Source organism: Oncorhynchus gorbuscha, linkage group LG02, assembly GCF_021184085.1.
Source record: "Oncorhynchus gorbuscha isolate QuinsamMale2020 ecotype Even-year linkage group LG02, OgorEven_v1.0, whole genome shotgun sequence".
Lineage (NCBI taxonomy): Eukaryota > Metazoa > Chordata > Actinopteri > Salmoniformes > Salmonidae > Oncorhynchus > Oncorhynchus gorbuscha.
This window is the reverse complement of record NC_060174.1, coordinates 101,503,974-101,517,392: the sequence shown is the minus strand read 5'-3', so window position 1 is coordinate 101,517,392 and position 13,419 is coordinate 101,503,974. Positions and strand designations below refer to the sequence as shown.

General features: G+C 55.3%; 1 protein-coding gene across 1 annotated transcript in view; it reads right to left on the bottom strand.

Annotated features, from left to right (window-relative positions):
* The window catches only part of LOC124014325 (transcription factor COE1-A-like), a 332,099-nt gene that overhangs the window by 87,991 nt on the left and 230,689 nt on the right, over positions 1 to 13,419 (bottom strand). Inside the window, 1 exon segment of the mRNA XM_046329183.1 lies at positions 6,032 to 6,165. Coding sequence (XP_046185139.1) covers positions 6,032 to 6,165 — 134 coding nt within the window.

Here is a 13,419-nt window from a genome sequence, read left to right as displayed (position 1 = left end):
TCTGCACAGATTCTGTCAGACCTGGGCCCTGACAGTAAATCTCAGTAAGACCAAAATAATGGTGTTCCAAAAAAGGTCCAGTCGCCAGGACCACAAATACAAATTCCATCTAGACACTGTTGCCCTAGAGCACACAAAAAACTATACATACCTTGGCCTAAACATCAGTGCCACAGGTAACTTCCACAAAGCTGTGAACGATCTGAGAGACAAGGCAAGAAGGGCATTCTATGCCATCAAAAGGAACATCAATTTCAACATACCAATTAGGATTTGGCTAAAAATAGTTTAATCAGTCATAGAGCCCTTTGTCCTTTATGGTTTTGGGGTCTGGGGTCCGCTCACCAACCAAGACTTCACAAAATGGGACAAACAACAAATTGAGACTCTCCGTGTATAACTTAGAACACCAAATAATACATGCAGAGCAGAATTAGGCCGATATCCACTAATGATCAAAATCCAGAAAAGAGCCGTTAAATTCTATAACCACCTAAAAGGAAGCGATTCCCAAACCTTCCATAACAAAGCCATCACCTACAGAGAGATGAACCTGGAGAAGAGTCCCCTAAGCAAGCTGGTCCTAGAGCTCTGTTCACAAACACAAACACACCCTACAGAGCCCCAGGACAACAGCACAATTAGACCAAACCAAATCATGAAAAACAAAAAGATAATTACTTGACCCATTGGAAAGAATTAACAAAAAACAGAGCAAACTAAAATGCTCTTTGGCTCCAAACAGTGTACACAGTGACAGAATACCTGACCACTGTGACTGACCCAAACTTAAGGAAAACTTTGACTATTTACAGACTCAGTGAGCATAGCCCTGCTATTGAGAAAAGCAGACCTGGCTCTCAAGAGAAGACAGGCTATGTGCACACTGCCCACAAAATGAGGTGGAAACTGAGCTGCCCTTCCTAACCTCCTGCCAAATGTATGACCATTTTAGAGACACATATTTCCCTCAGATTACACAGATCCACAAATAATTAAAAAACAAACCCAATTTTGATAAACTTCAATATCTACTGGGTGAAATATCACAGTTTTCCATCACAGCAGCAAGATGTGTGACCTGTTGCCAGAAGAAAAGGGCAAAGAGTGAAGAACAAACACCATCGTAAATTCAACCCATATTTATGTTTATTTATTTTCCCTTTTGTACTTGAACTATTTGTACATAACATGACATTTGAAATGTCTTAATTCTTTTGGAAGTTCTGTGAGTGTAATGTTTACTGTTCATTTCACTGTTTAATTCACTTTTGTTTATTATCTACTTCACTTGCTTTGGCAATGTTAACACATTTCCCATGCCAATAAACCCCTTGAATTGAATTGAGTTGAGAGAGAGAAGAGAGAGAAGAGCAGGAAACCGACAGCCATTAGTCAAGTCTCTGTCTTATGTCTCGTTGTGTTCTCCACAGACTCTGTCCATCCCTCTCCTCTCCTCTCCTCTCCTCTCCTCTCCTCTCCTCTCCTCTCCTCTCCTCTCCTCTCCTCTCCTCTCCTCTCCTCTCCTCTCCTCTCCTCTCTTCTCTTCTCCTCTCTTCTCTCTCTCTCCTCTCCTCTCCTCTCCTGTGTCAGACTCTAGGATTGTGAGTGGTACCCTTCAACACAACAACTCTCCACTGATCCCTACTTATGGGCCGTCAGGGAAACACTCTCCACACTTAGCGGTTACAGAGGGAAGGCTGGAGGAGGAAGAGAGGAGCGAAGAGGAGGACAAACTGTCGACAATGAAGTCCGAAACGTAAACAAAACGTTTATTGAATTGATCACTTGTCGTGAATGAAGGTATTAGTGGTTTAAGTCTTCTGCATTGCAACAACTAAGGACTTTCTGTTGAGACGTGTTAAGTGGTGTAAAGACACACACACACACACATACAAACACACACACACACACACACACACACACACACATACCCAAAGTATGCATGCTATTTTTTGACTGGAGGCACAGCTCCCCTCACACCTGTTGTGTTTTAGAGAAGGTAAACAAACACAGGGCTTGAGTTGGAGTGAGGGAACAGCATGACATGTGTGTGTGTTCATTAAGCCTGCTCTTCATGGCCTCTCCTCATCATCAGCTGTGCAGGGCTGATCAGTATCGGAGGTACAGGGGTAGCGGGGTCTGGTTGGGTGATATTAGGGGAGCAAACTCATTCTCACATCCTCTATGGGAAAGCTGTAATTAGAAACACACTTTGGGGCGTCTGCACTTCCTACACGGGACCAATGGCCGGACAACACTCCAACCAACCAGACTCTGAGAGCAGCACAGAACCCTGAGGACGACAGACCGGGGCAGTAGTTGTGTAGGCTATACCACACAGCTATGGGGTGAGCAGAGAGAGAAGAGGTCTACCTCTGTATGGACCCTCCGAATTAAACCCTGGGTTGAGGGTGGGTAAACAGACAGGGAGGGCAGCTGGACAATCCTACCCCCGTCCCATCTCTGTGTGTGCTTCAGCTATTATCCCATGACCAAAACTGTCTCTGAACCGTTGGCACTTTGGAACTACTGTAGCAAAGGTTCCTCTTCTACTAGCAAAGGTTGAATAAAACACAAATGAACAAAACCAATAGAAAAATGGGTCACATTGTCCAAAGGAACAGCTACGGGTAAAGGAGAGAGAGAGGACTGAGGGGGGAGAGGAGAGAGAGAGAGAGAGAGAGAGAGAGAGAGAGAGAGAGAGGGGCTGAGGGGGAGAGGAGAGAGAGGGCTGAGGGGGAGAGGAGAGAGAGAGAGGGCTGAGGGGGAGAGGAGAGGGGAGAGTGTGAGTGAGAGAGGGCTGAGGGGGGGAGAGAGAGAGAGGGCTGAGGGGAGAGAGAGAGAGAGAGGACTGAGAGAGGGGGAGAGAGAGAGAGGGGGCTGAGAGAGAGAGAGGGCTGAGGGGGTGTGGAGAGAGAGAGAGGGCTGAGGGGGCTGAGGGGAGGAGAGAGAGAGGGCTGAGGGGAGTGGAGAGAGAGAGGGGGCTGAGGGGAGTGGGGAGTGGAGAGAGAGAGAGGGGGCTGAGGGGGAGTGGAGGGGAGGGGCTGAGGGGGAGAGAGGGCTGAGGGGGGGAGAGAGAGAGGGCTGAGGGGGAGAGAGGGGCTGAGGGGGGAGTGGAGAGAGAGAGGGGCTGAGGGGAGTGGAGAGAGAGAGGGGGCTGAGGGGGAGAGAGAGGGCTGAGGGGGGGGAGAGAGAGGGAGAGGGGGAGTGGAGAGAGGGGGCTGAGGGGGGGGGTGTGGAGAGAGAGAGAGGGGGCTGAGAGAGAGGGGCTGAGGGGGAGTGGAGAGAGAGAAAGGGGGCTGAGGGGGAGTGGAGAGAGAGAGGGGGCTGGGGGAGTGGAGAGAGAGAGGGGGCTGAGGGGGAGTGGAGAGAGAGGGGGCTGCTGGGGGGTGGAGAGAGAGGGGGCTGGGGGGAGTGGAGAGAGAGAGAGGGCTGAGGGGGAGAGGAGGGAGAGAGAGAGGGGCTGAGGGGGAGGGGAGAGAGAGGGGCTGAGAGGGGGCTGAGGGGGGGAGTGGAGAGAGAGGGGGCTGAGGGGGAGAGGTGGAGAGAGAGAGAGGGTTGAGGGGGAGGGGAGGCTGAGGGGGAGTGGAGAGAGAGAGGGGCTGAGGGGGGAGAGAGAGGGAGACATAGAGGGCTGGGGGAGTGGAGAGAGAGAGGGGCTGAGGGGGAGTGGGAGTGAGAGGGGGCTCTGAGGGGGGAGAGAGAGGGGCTGAGGGGGAGTGGAGAGAGAGAGGGGGCTGAGGGGGAAGTGGGAGAGAGAGGGGCTGAGGGGGAGTGGAGAGGAGAGAGAGAGAGGGGCTCTGAGGGGGAGGGGGAGAGAGAGAGAGGGCTGAGGGGGAGAGGAGAGAGAGAGGGGGCTCTGAGGGGGAGAGGAGAGAGAGAGGGCTGAGGGGGAGAGGAGAGAGAGAGGGGGCTCATCCCAGATGTAGACTACAGGTTAAGGTGAACATACTGTACACACTCACGTACCTAAATCCCACTTCATCAATGCCATACTAACCCTGATTCCAAGGTCTACTCACCCAGATGTGGTCAAACGCTCATGTAGCAGCACTAAACACAATCTATTCCCCTCACTGACGACTCTCACCCTAACAGTCGTCCACTGTAGCTAACGTTCATGTACGGTTCTATAGAATACATCCACAGTACTAAGTAGTGTCAGCCCAGAGCCACACGTCGCCAGTCCTACATGACTGATAATTGAGTGGATCAGAAGAGCTGCTCTGAATAAATAGCAGCTGAATTTGTCCCCTGATCGGCCCCTGTGATGAATGGAGAGCTCCAGGAGAGGAGAGTGTGTGTGTGTGTGTGTGTGTGTGTGTGTGTGTGTGTGTGTGTGTGTGTGTGTGTGTGTGTGTGTGTGTGTGTGTGTGTGTGTGTGTGTGTGTGTGTGTGTGTGTGTGTGTGTGAGGCGTACAAAGCACAGATGAGAGACCAATCTAGCGCCGGCACACACGCACACACACACACACACACACACACACACACACACACACACACACACACACACACACACACACACACACACACACACACACACACACACACACACACACACACACACACACACACACACACACACACACCAGCGATGTCTTTAAAGCACACACAGCCGTCAGCGTTTTACATGTCGTTAAACTGGCCCTTACAGAGCGCTTTGCGTTTTATATTCAGCTCTTCAGCTGTGAGGGAGAATAAAGACCAGCAGCGAGGCTCCATTACATCGGCTGAGGCAGGACCACTCCTCACCATCACCGAGGTCAAAGGTTGACAAGGTCAAATTCAAGTGGAATGTATTGCGCAGGAGAAAAGGGCATATTCTGACCAGTGCTTTTGAAAGCTGATAAAAATACACAACGTTATGCGATGGTGTCAGTTGAACTAACTTTGGTTTCCTGTCACGTTTCCAAACCAAAATTGCGAAAGTCTTGCTTAATATTTCTGGAAGAAAACTACACTTCACAGTATTTCAACAACTGCAGAACTCTGTTTGATCCAGATGGTTTACTGCTATGTCTATCAGTATCTGGAGTGGGGGGGCAAGTTGGACTGGCTGGGTTTTATCTGGGGAGCAGGGGGTGGGGGGCTTTACCACAGCTGGCCTAGTTGGCCTGGCTGGGTTTTATCTGGGGGGGGTGGCTAGTTGGACTGGCTGGGTTTATCTGGGGAGCAGGGGGTGGGGGGCTTTACCACAGCTGGCCTAGTTGGCCTGGCTGGGTTTTATCTGGGGGGGGGGGGGGGGGTGGCTAGTTGGACTGGCTGGGTTTTATCTGGGGGGGGGTGGCTAGTTGGACTGGCTGGGTTTTATCTGGGGGGGGGTGGCTAGTTGGACTGGCTGGGTTTTATCTGGGGAGCAGGGGGGTGGGGGGCTTTACCACAGCTGGCCTAGTTGGCCTGGCTGGGTTTTATCTGGGGGGTGGCTAGTTGGACTGGCTGGGTTTTATCTGGGGAGCAGGGGGTGGGGGGCTTTACCACAGCTGGCCTAGTTGGCCTGGCTGGGTTTTATCTGGGGGGGGGTGGCTAGTTGGACTGGCTGGGTTTTATCTGGGGGGGTGGCTAGTTGGACTGGCTGGGTTTTATCTGGGGGGGGTGGCTAGTTGGCCTGGCTGGGTTTTATCTGGGGGGGGGGGGGCTAGTTGGCCTGGCTGGGTTTTATCTGGGGGGGTGGCTAGTTGGCCTGGCTGGGGTTTATCTGGGGGGGGTGGCTAGTTGGACTGGCTGGGTTTTATCTGGGGGGGGGGGTGGCTAGTTGGCCTGGCTGGGTTTTATCTGGGGGTGGGGGGGTGGCTAGTTGGCCTGGCTGGGTTTTATCTGGCTGGGGGGGGTGGCTAGTTGGCCTGGCTGGGTTTTATCTGGGGGGGGGGTGGCTAGTTGGACTGGCTGGGTTTTATCTTTCAAGATAGAAATCTAGAGAAACTACAGTACTGTAAGGATACAATGCAATACCAAGGACACTGACACGGTCACCCCATCCATACACTGACAGAGGGTGTGTGTGTGTCCGCATGTATCATCATGTACTCACCTCACTCCAGACCAGCATGGTGCCAAAGATGACCTGGAGGCCGTCGAAGAAGTTGTCCCCTATGATGATGACAGTTGCGCCCCCTGTTGTCCAGCCCTCACTGGGGCTGATGGCTTTGATGCAGGGGGCAGCTGCTTCCAGACACAGGGCAGGGCAGGGGGAGAGAAAAGGGAGGTAGGGGGAGAGGAGAAGGGAGAGGGGAAGAGAGAGGAGAAGGGAGAGGAGAAGGGAGTGGAGAAGAGAGAGGAGAAGGGAGAGGAGAAGATAGAGGAGGGGGAGAGGAGAAGGGAGAGGAGAAGGGAGCGGAGAAGAGAGAGGAGAAGGGAGAGGAGAAGGGAGAGGAGAAGGGAGAGGAGAAGATAGAGGAGAAGGGAGAGGAGAGAGAGAGGAGAAGGAGAGGAGAAGGGAGAGGAGAAGGGAGAGGAGAAGGGAGAGGAGAAGAGAGAGGAGAAGGGAGAGGAGAAGGGAGAGGAGAAGGAGAGGAGAAGGGAGAGGAGAAGGGAGAGGAGAAGAGAGAGGAGAAGAGAGGAGAAGGGAGAGGAGAAGAGAGAGGAGGGGAGAGGAGAAGGGAGGAGAAGAGGAGAAGAGGGAGAGGAGGGAGAGGAGAAGGGAGAGGAGAAGATAGAGGAGGGGGAGAGGAGAAGGGAGAGGAGAAGGGAGAGGAGAAGGGAGAGGGAAGAGAGGAGAAGGGAGGAGGGGGAAGGGAGAAGAGAGGGAGAAGGGAGAGAGAAGAGAGAGGAGAAGGAGAGGAGAAGAGAGAGGAGAAGGGAGGAGGAGAAGGGAGAGGAGAAGGGAGAGGAGAAGGAGAGAGAAGAGGAGAGGGAGAAGAGAGAGGAGAAGGAGAGGAGAAGGAGAGGAGAAGGGAGAGGAGAAGGGAGAGGAGAAGGGAGGAGAAGAGAGAGGAGAAGGGAGAGAGAGGAGAAGAGAGAGGAGAGAGAGGAGAAGAGAGGAGAAGGGAGAGGAGAAGAGGAGAGAAGAGAGAGAGAGGGAGAGGAGAAGGGAGAGGAGAAGGAGCGGAGAGAGGAGAGGAGAAGAGAGGAGAAGGGAGAGGAGAAGGAGAGGAGAAGGGAGAGGGAGAGGAGGGGAGAGGAGAAGGGAGAGGAGAAGGGAGAGGAGAAGAGAGAGGAGAAGGGAGAGGAGAAGGGAGAGGAGAAGGGGAGAGGAGAAGGAGAGAGGAGAAGGAGAGGGGGGGAGAGGAGAAGGGAGAGGAGAAGAGAGAGGAGAAGGAGAGGAGAAGAGAGGGAGGAGAGGAGAAGGGAGAGAGAAGAGAAGGAGAAGGAGAGGAGAAGGGAGAGGAGAAGGGAGAGGAGGGGAGAGGAGAAGGGAGAGGAGAAGAGAGAGGAGAAGATAGAGGAGGAGAGGAGAAGGGAGAGGAGAAGGGAGAGGAGAAGAGAGAGGAGGGGAGAGGAGAAGGGAGAGGAGAAGGGAGAGGAGAAGAGGAGAGGAGAAGAGAGAGGAGAAGGGAGAGGAGAAGGAGAGGAGAGGGAGAGGAGAAGGGAGAGGAGAAGAGAGAAGGAGAAGGAGAGGAGAAGGAGAAGGAGAGGAGAAGGGAGAGGAGAAGGAGAGGAGAAGAGAGAGGAGAAGGGAGAGGAGAAGGGAGAGGAGAAGGGAGAGGAGAAGAGAGAGGAGAAGAGAGAGGAGAAGGGAGAGGAGAAGGGAGAGGAGAAGAGAGAGGAGAAGGAGAGGAGAAGGGAGAGGAGAAGGAGAGGAGGGAGAGAGGAGAAGGAGAGAGAAGGGAGAGGAGAAGAGAGAGGAGAAGGGAGAGGAGAAGAGAGAGGAGAAGGGAGAGGAGAAGGGAGAGGAGAAGGGAGAGGAGAAGAGAGAGAGGAGAGAGGAGAAGAAGGAGAGGAGAGAGGAGAAGGGAGAGGAGAAGAGGGGAGAGGAGAAGGGAGAGGAGAAGAGAGAGGGAGAGGAGAGGGAGGAGAGGAGGGGGAGGGAGAGGAGAAGAGAGGAGGAGAAGAGAGAGAGGAGAAGGGAGAGGAGAAGAGAGGAGAAGAGAGAGGAGAAGGGAGAGGAGAAGAGAGAGGAGAAGGGAGAGGAGAAGGGAGAGGAGAAGGGAGAGGAGAAGGGAGAGGAGAAGGGAGAGGAGAAGAGAGGAGAGGAGAAGGGAGAGGAGAAGGGAGAGGAGAAGGGAGAGGAGAAGGGAGAGGAGAAGGGAGAGGAGAAGGGAGAGGAGAAGGGAGAGGAGAAGGGAGAGGAGAAGATAGAGGAGAAGGGAGAGGAGAAGGGAGAGGAGAAGAGAGAGGAGAAGAGAGAGGAGAAGGGAGAGGAGAAGGGAGCGGAGAAGAGAGAGGAGAAGAGGAGAAGAGAGAGGAGAGGAGGAGAAGAGGAGGAGAAGGGAGAGGAGAAGGGAGAGGAGAAGAGAGAGGAGAAGAGAGAGGAGAAGGGAGAGGAGGGAGAGGAGAAGGGAGAGGAGAAGAGAGAGGAGGGGGAGAGGAGAAGGGAGCGGAGAAGAGAGAGGAGAAGAGAGAGGAGAAGGGAGAGGAGAAGGGAGGGGGAGAGGAGAAAGGAGAGGAGAAGAGAGAGGAGAAGGGAGAGGAGAAGGGAGAGGAGAAGAGAGAGGAGAAGGGAGAGGAGAAGGGAGAGGAGAAGAGAGAGGAGAAGAGAGGAGAAGGGAGAGGAGAAGAGAGGAGAAGGGAGAGGAGAAGGGAGGGGGAGAGGAGAAGGGAGAGGAGAAGAGAGAGGAGGGAGGAGGAGAGGAGAAGGGAGAGGAGAAGGGAGCGGAGAAGAGAGAGGAGAAGAGAGGAGAAGGGAGAGGAGAAGAGAGAGGAGAAGGAGAGGGAGAGGAGAAGGGAGGGGGAGAGGAGAAGGGAGAGGAGAAGGAGGAGGAGAAGGGAGAGGAGAAGGGAGAGGAGAAGGGAGCGGAGAAGAGAGAGGAGAAGAGAGAGGAGAAGGGAGAGGAGAAGGGAGGAGAAGGAGAGGAGAAGGAGAGGAGAAGAGAGGAGAAGGGAGAGAGGAGAAGGGAGAGGAGAAGGGAGAGGAGAAGGGAGAGGAGAAGGAGAGGAGAAGGGAGAGGAGAAGAGAGAGGAGAAGGAGAGGAGAAGGAGAGAGGAGAAGGGAGAGGAGAAGGGAGAGGAGAAGGGAGAGGAGAAGGGAGAGGAGAAGGGAGAGAGAAGAAGGAGAGGAGAAGGGAGAGGAGAAGGGAGAGGAGAAGGGGAGAGGAGAAGGGAGAGGAGGGAGAGGAGAAGAGGAGAAGGGAGAGGAGAAGGGAGAGGAGAAGGGAGAGGAGAAGGAGAGGAGAAAGAGAGAGGAAAGGAGAGGAGAAGAGAGAGGAGAAGGGAGAGGAGAAGGGAGAGGAGAAGATAGAGGAGGGAGAGGAGAAGGGAGAGGAGAAGGGGAGGAGAAGAGAGAGGAGAAGGAGAGGAGAGAGAGGAGAAGGGAGAGGAGAAGAGAGAGGAGGGAGAGGAGAAGGGAGAGGAGAAGGAGGAGAGGAGAAGAGAGAGGAGAAGGGAGAGGAGAAGGGAGAGGAGAAGGGAGAGGAGAGAGAGGAGAGAGGAGAGGAGAAGGAGAGGAGAAGGGAGAGGAGAAGAGAGAGGAGAAGAGAGAGGAGAAGAGAGAGGAGAGGGAGAGGAGAAGGGAGAGGAGAAGGAGAGGAGAAGAGAGAGGAGAAGGGAGAGGAGAAAGGAGAGGAGAAGAGAGAGGAGAGAGAGGAGAAGGGAGAGGAGAAGGAGAGGAGAAGGGAGAGGAGAAGGGAGAGAAGAAGGAGAGAGGAGAGAAGGGAGAGGAGAAGGGAGAGGAGAAGGGAGGAGAAGAGAGAGGAGAAGGGAGAGGAGAAGGGAGAGGAGAGAGAGAAGGGAGAGGAGAAGGGAGAGGAGAAGGGAGAGGAGAAGGGAGAGGAGAAGGGAGAGAGAGAGGAGGGAGGGAGAGGAGAAGGAGAGGAGAAGGGAAGGGAGAGGAGAAGGGAGAGGAGAGAGAGAGGAGGGAGGAAGGAGAGGAGAAGGGAGAGGAGAAGAGAGAGGGAGAGAAGGAGGGAGGAGGAGAGGGAGGAGAAGGGAGAGGAGAAGGGAGCGGAGGAGAGAGGAGGGGGAGGAGAGAGGAGAGGGAGAGGAGAAGAGGAGAAGGGAGAGGAGAAGGGAGAGGGAGAGGAGAAGGGAGAGGAGAAGAGGAGAGGAGGAGAAGGAGAGAGGAGAGGAGAAGGGAGAGGAGAGAGGGAAGAGAGAGGAGAGGAGAGGAGAGAGGAGAGGAGAGGAGAAGGGAGAGGAAGGGAGAGAGGAGAAGAGGAGAAGGAGAGAGGAGAGGAGAAGGGAGAGGAGAAGGAGGGAGAGGAGAAGGGAGAGGAGAAGAGAGAGGAGGGGAGAGGAGAGAGGAGAGGAGAGAGAGGAGAGGAGAAGAGAGAGGGAGAGAGAGGAGAAGGGAGGGGAGGGAGGGGGAGAGGAGAAGGGAGAGGAGAAGAGAGAGGAGGAGGGGGAGAGGAGAAGGGAGAGGAGAGAGAGAGGGAGGGGGAGGGAGAGGAGAAGGGAGAGGAGAAGGGAGAGCAGGGAGAGGAGAGGGAGAGGGGGAGAGGAGAAGGGAGAGGAGAACAGAGAGGAGAAGGAAGGAGAAGAGGAGAGGAAGGGAGAGGAGAAGAGAGAGGAGAAGAGAGAGGAGGAGAGGGAGAGGAGAAGGAGAGAAGGGAGAGGAGGGAGAGGAGAAGGAGAGAGAGGAGAGGAGGGGAGAGGAGAGAGGGAGAAGGGAGGGGGAGAGGAGAAGGAGAGGAGAAGAGAGAGGGGAGGGGAGAGGAGAAGGGAGGAGGAGGGGAGGGAGAGGAGAAGAGAGAGGAGAGGAAGGAGAGGAGAAGGGAGAGGAGAAAGGAGAGGAGAAGGGAGAGGAGAAGAGGAGAAGGGGGAGAGGAGAAGGGAGAGGAGAAGGGAGAGAGAGAGAGAGGAGGGGGAGAGGAGAAGGGAGAGGAGAGAGAGAGAGGGGAGAGGAGAAGGGAGAGGAGAAGGAGAGGAGGGGAGAGGAGAAGGGAGAGGAGAAGACAGAGGAGAAGGGAGAGGAGAAGGGAGAGGAGAAGGGAGAGGAGAAGGGAGCGGAGAAGAGAGAGGAGAAGAGAGAGGAGAAGGGAGAGGAGAAGAGAGAGGAGAAGGGAGAGGAGAAGGAGAGGGGAGAGGAGAAGGGAGAGGAGAAGAGAGAGGAGGGAGGAGGAGAGGAGAAGGGAGAGGAGAAGAGAGGAGGAGGGAGGGGGAGAGGAGAAGGGAGAGGAGAAGAGAGGGAGGGAGGGGGAGAGGAGAGGGAGAGAGAGAGAGAGAGGAGGGGAGAGAAGGGAGGGAGAGGAGAAGAGAGAGGAGAGAGGGAGAGGAGAAGGGAGAGGAGAAGCGAGTGGATGGGAGAGGGAGAGGAGAAGGGAGAGGAGAAGAGAGAGGAGAAGGGAGAGGAGGGGGAGAGAAGGGAGAGGAGAAGAGAGAGGAGAAGAGAGGGGGAGGGGAGGGAGAGGGAGAGGAGAAGGAGAGGAGAAGAGAGAGGGAGGGAGGGGGGAGAGGGAGAAGGAGAGGAGAAGAGAGGAGAGAGGAGAGGGAGAGGAGGGGAGAGGAGAAGGGAGAGGAGAAGGAGAGAGAAGAGAGGAGAAGGGAGGGGGAGAGGAGAAGGGAGAGGAGAACAGAGAGGAGGGGAAGGAGAGAGAGGAGAAGGGAGAGGAGAAGAGAGAGGAGAAGGGAGAGGAGGGGAGGGAGGGAGAGGAGAAGAGAGAGGGAGGGAGGGAGGGAGGGAGGGAGGGAGGAGGGAGGGAGAGGAGAATAGAGAGAGAGGGGAGGGAGAGAGGAGAAGGGAGAGGGGAGGGGAGAGGAGAAGAGAGAGGAGGAGAGGAGGGAGGAGGGAGAAGGGAGGGAGGGAGGGAGAGGAGAGAGAGAGAGGAGGGAGGGGGAGGGGGAGGAGAAGGGAGGGAGAGGGAGAGGAGAAGAGAGAGGAGGGGAGGGAGAGGAGGGAGAGGAGAAGAGAGAGGAGGGGAGGGAGAGGAGAAGGGAGGGGGAGGGGAGAGGAGAAGGGAGGGAGAGGAGAAGAGAGAGGAGGGAGGGGGAGAGGAGAAGAGAGAGGAGGGAGGGGGAGAGGAGAAGGGAGGGGAGGGAGGGGAGAGGAGAGGAGAGAGAGGAGGGAGGGAGAGGAGAAGGGAAGGGAGGGGGAGAGGAGAAGAGAGAGGAGGGGAGGAAGGGAGGGAGAGGAGAAGAGAGAGGAGGGGAGGGGGAGAGGAGAAGGGAGGGGAGGGAGAGGAGAAGGGAGGGGAGGGGGAGAGGAGAAGGGAGGGGAGCCAGACAGAAATGCAGCTTACAGTTAGATCACCTCAGTCTAGGAGGTTGGTTACACAGTTGAGAAACAAAATCAATATAGCCCAATAATAATAATAATACTGAATATATATAATACCTAATACCTTATAAAGTACACGTTACACTGATGACAAACAGTACATAGAGGGACAGGACACGCAGGGACAGGACACGCAGGGACAGGACACGCAGGGACAGGACACGCAGCGACAGGACATAGAGGGGAAGAGAGGAGAAGGGAGAGGAGAAGAGAGGGGGAGAGGAGAAGACAGAGGAGAAGGGAGAGGAGAAGGGAGAGGAGAAGGGAGAGGAGAAGGGAGCGGAGAAGAGAGAGGAGAAGAGAGAGGAGAAGGGAGAGGAGAAGAGAGAGGAGAAGGGAGAGGAGAAGAGAGGGGGAGAGGAGAAGGGAGAGGAGAAGAGAGAGGAGGGAGGAGGAGAGGAGAAGGGAGAGGAGAAGAGAGAGGAGGGAGGGGTAGAGGAGAAGGGAGAGGAGAAGAGAGGGGGGAGGGGGGGAGAGGGGGAGGGAGAGGAGAAGAGAGGGGGGGGAGAGGAGAAGGGAGAGGAGAATGCGGAGGAGGAGAGGAGAAGGGAGAGGAGAAGCAGAAAGTGGATGGGAGGAGGAGAGGAGAAGGGAGAGGGAAGAGAGAAGGAGAAGGGAGAGGAGAAGGGAGAGGAGGGGGAGAGAAGGGAGAGGAGAAGAGAGAGGAGAAGAGAGACAAACAGGACAGGGAGGGACAGGAGAGGGAGGGAGAGGGACAGACAGAGGAGGGACAGGGAGAGGGAAGGAGAGGAGAAGGGAGAGGAGAACAGGACAGGAGGGAGAGGGACAGGAGAAGGGAGAGGAGAAGGGAGAGCAGAAGAGAGGGGAGGGAGGAGAGGAGAAGGAGAGGAGAACAGAGAGGAGGGAAGGAGAGAGGAGAAGGGAGAGGAGAAGAGGGACAGGAGATAGAGGAGGGGAGGGAGACAGGGAGAGAGAGGGAGGGACAGGGGGAGGGAGGGAGGGAGGGAGGGAGGGAGGGAGGGAGGGACAGGAGGGAGGGAGGGGAGGAGGGAGGGAGGGACAGGAGAGGAGAATAGAGAGGAGGGAGGGAGAGAGGAGGGACAGGGAGGGAGGGGGAGGGGGAGAGGAGAGACAGAGGAGGGAGGGGA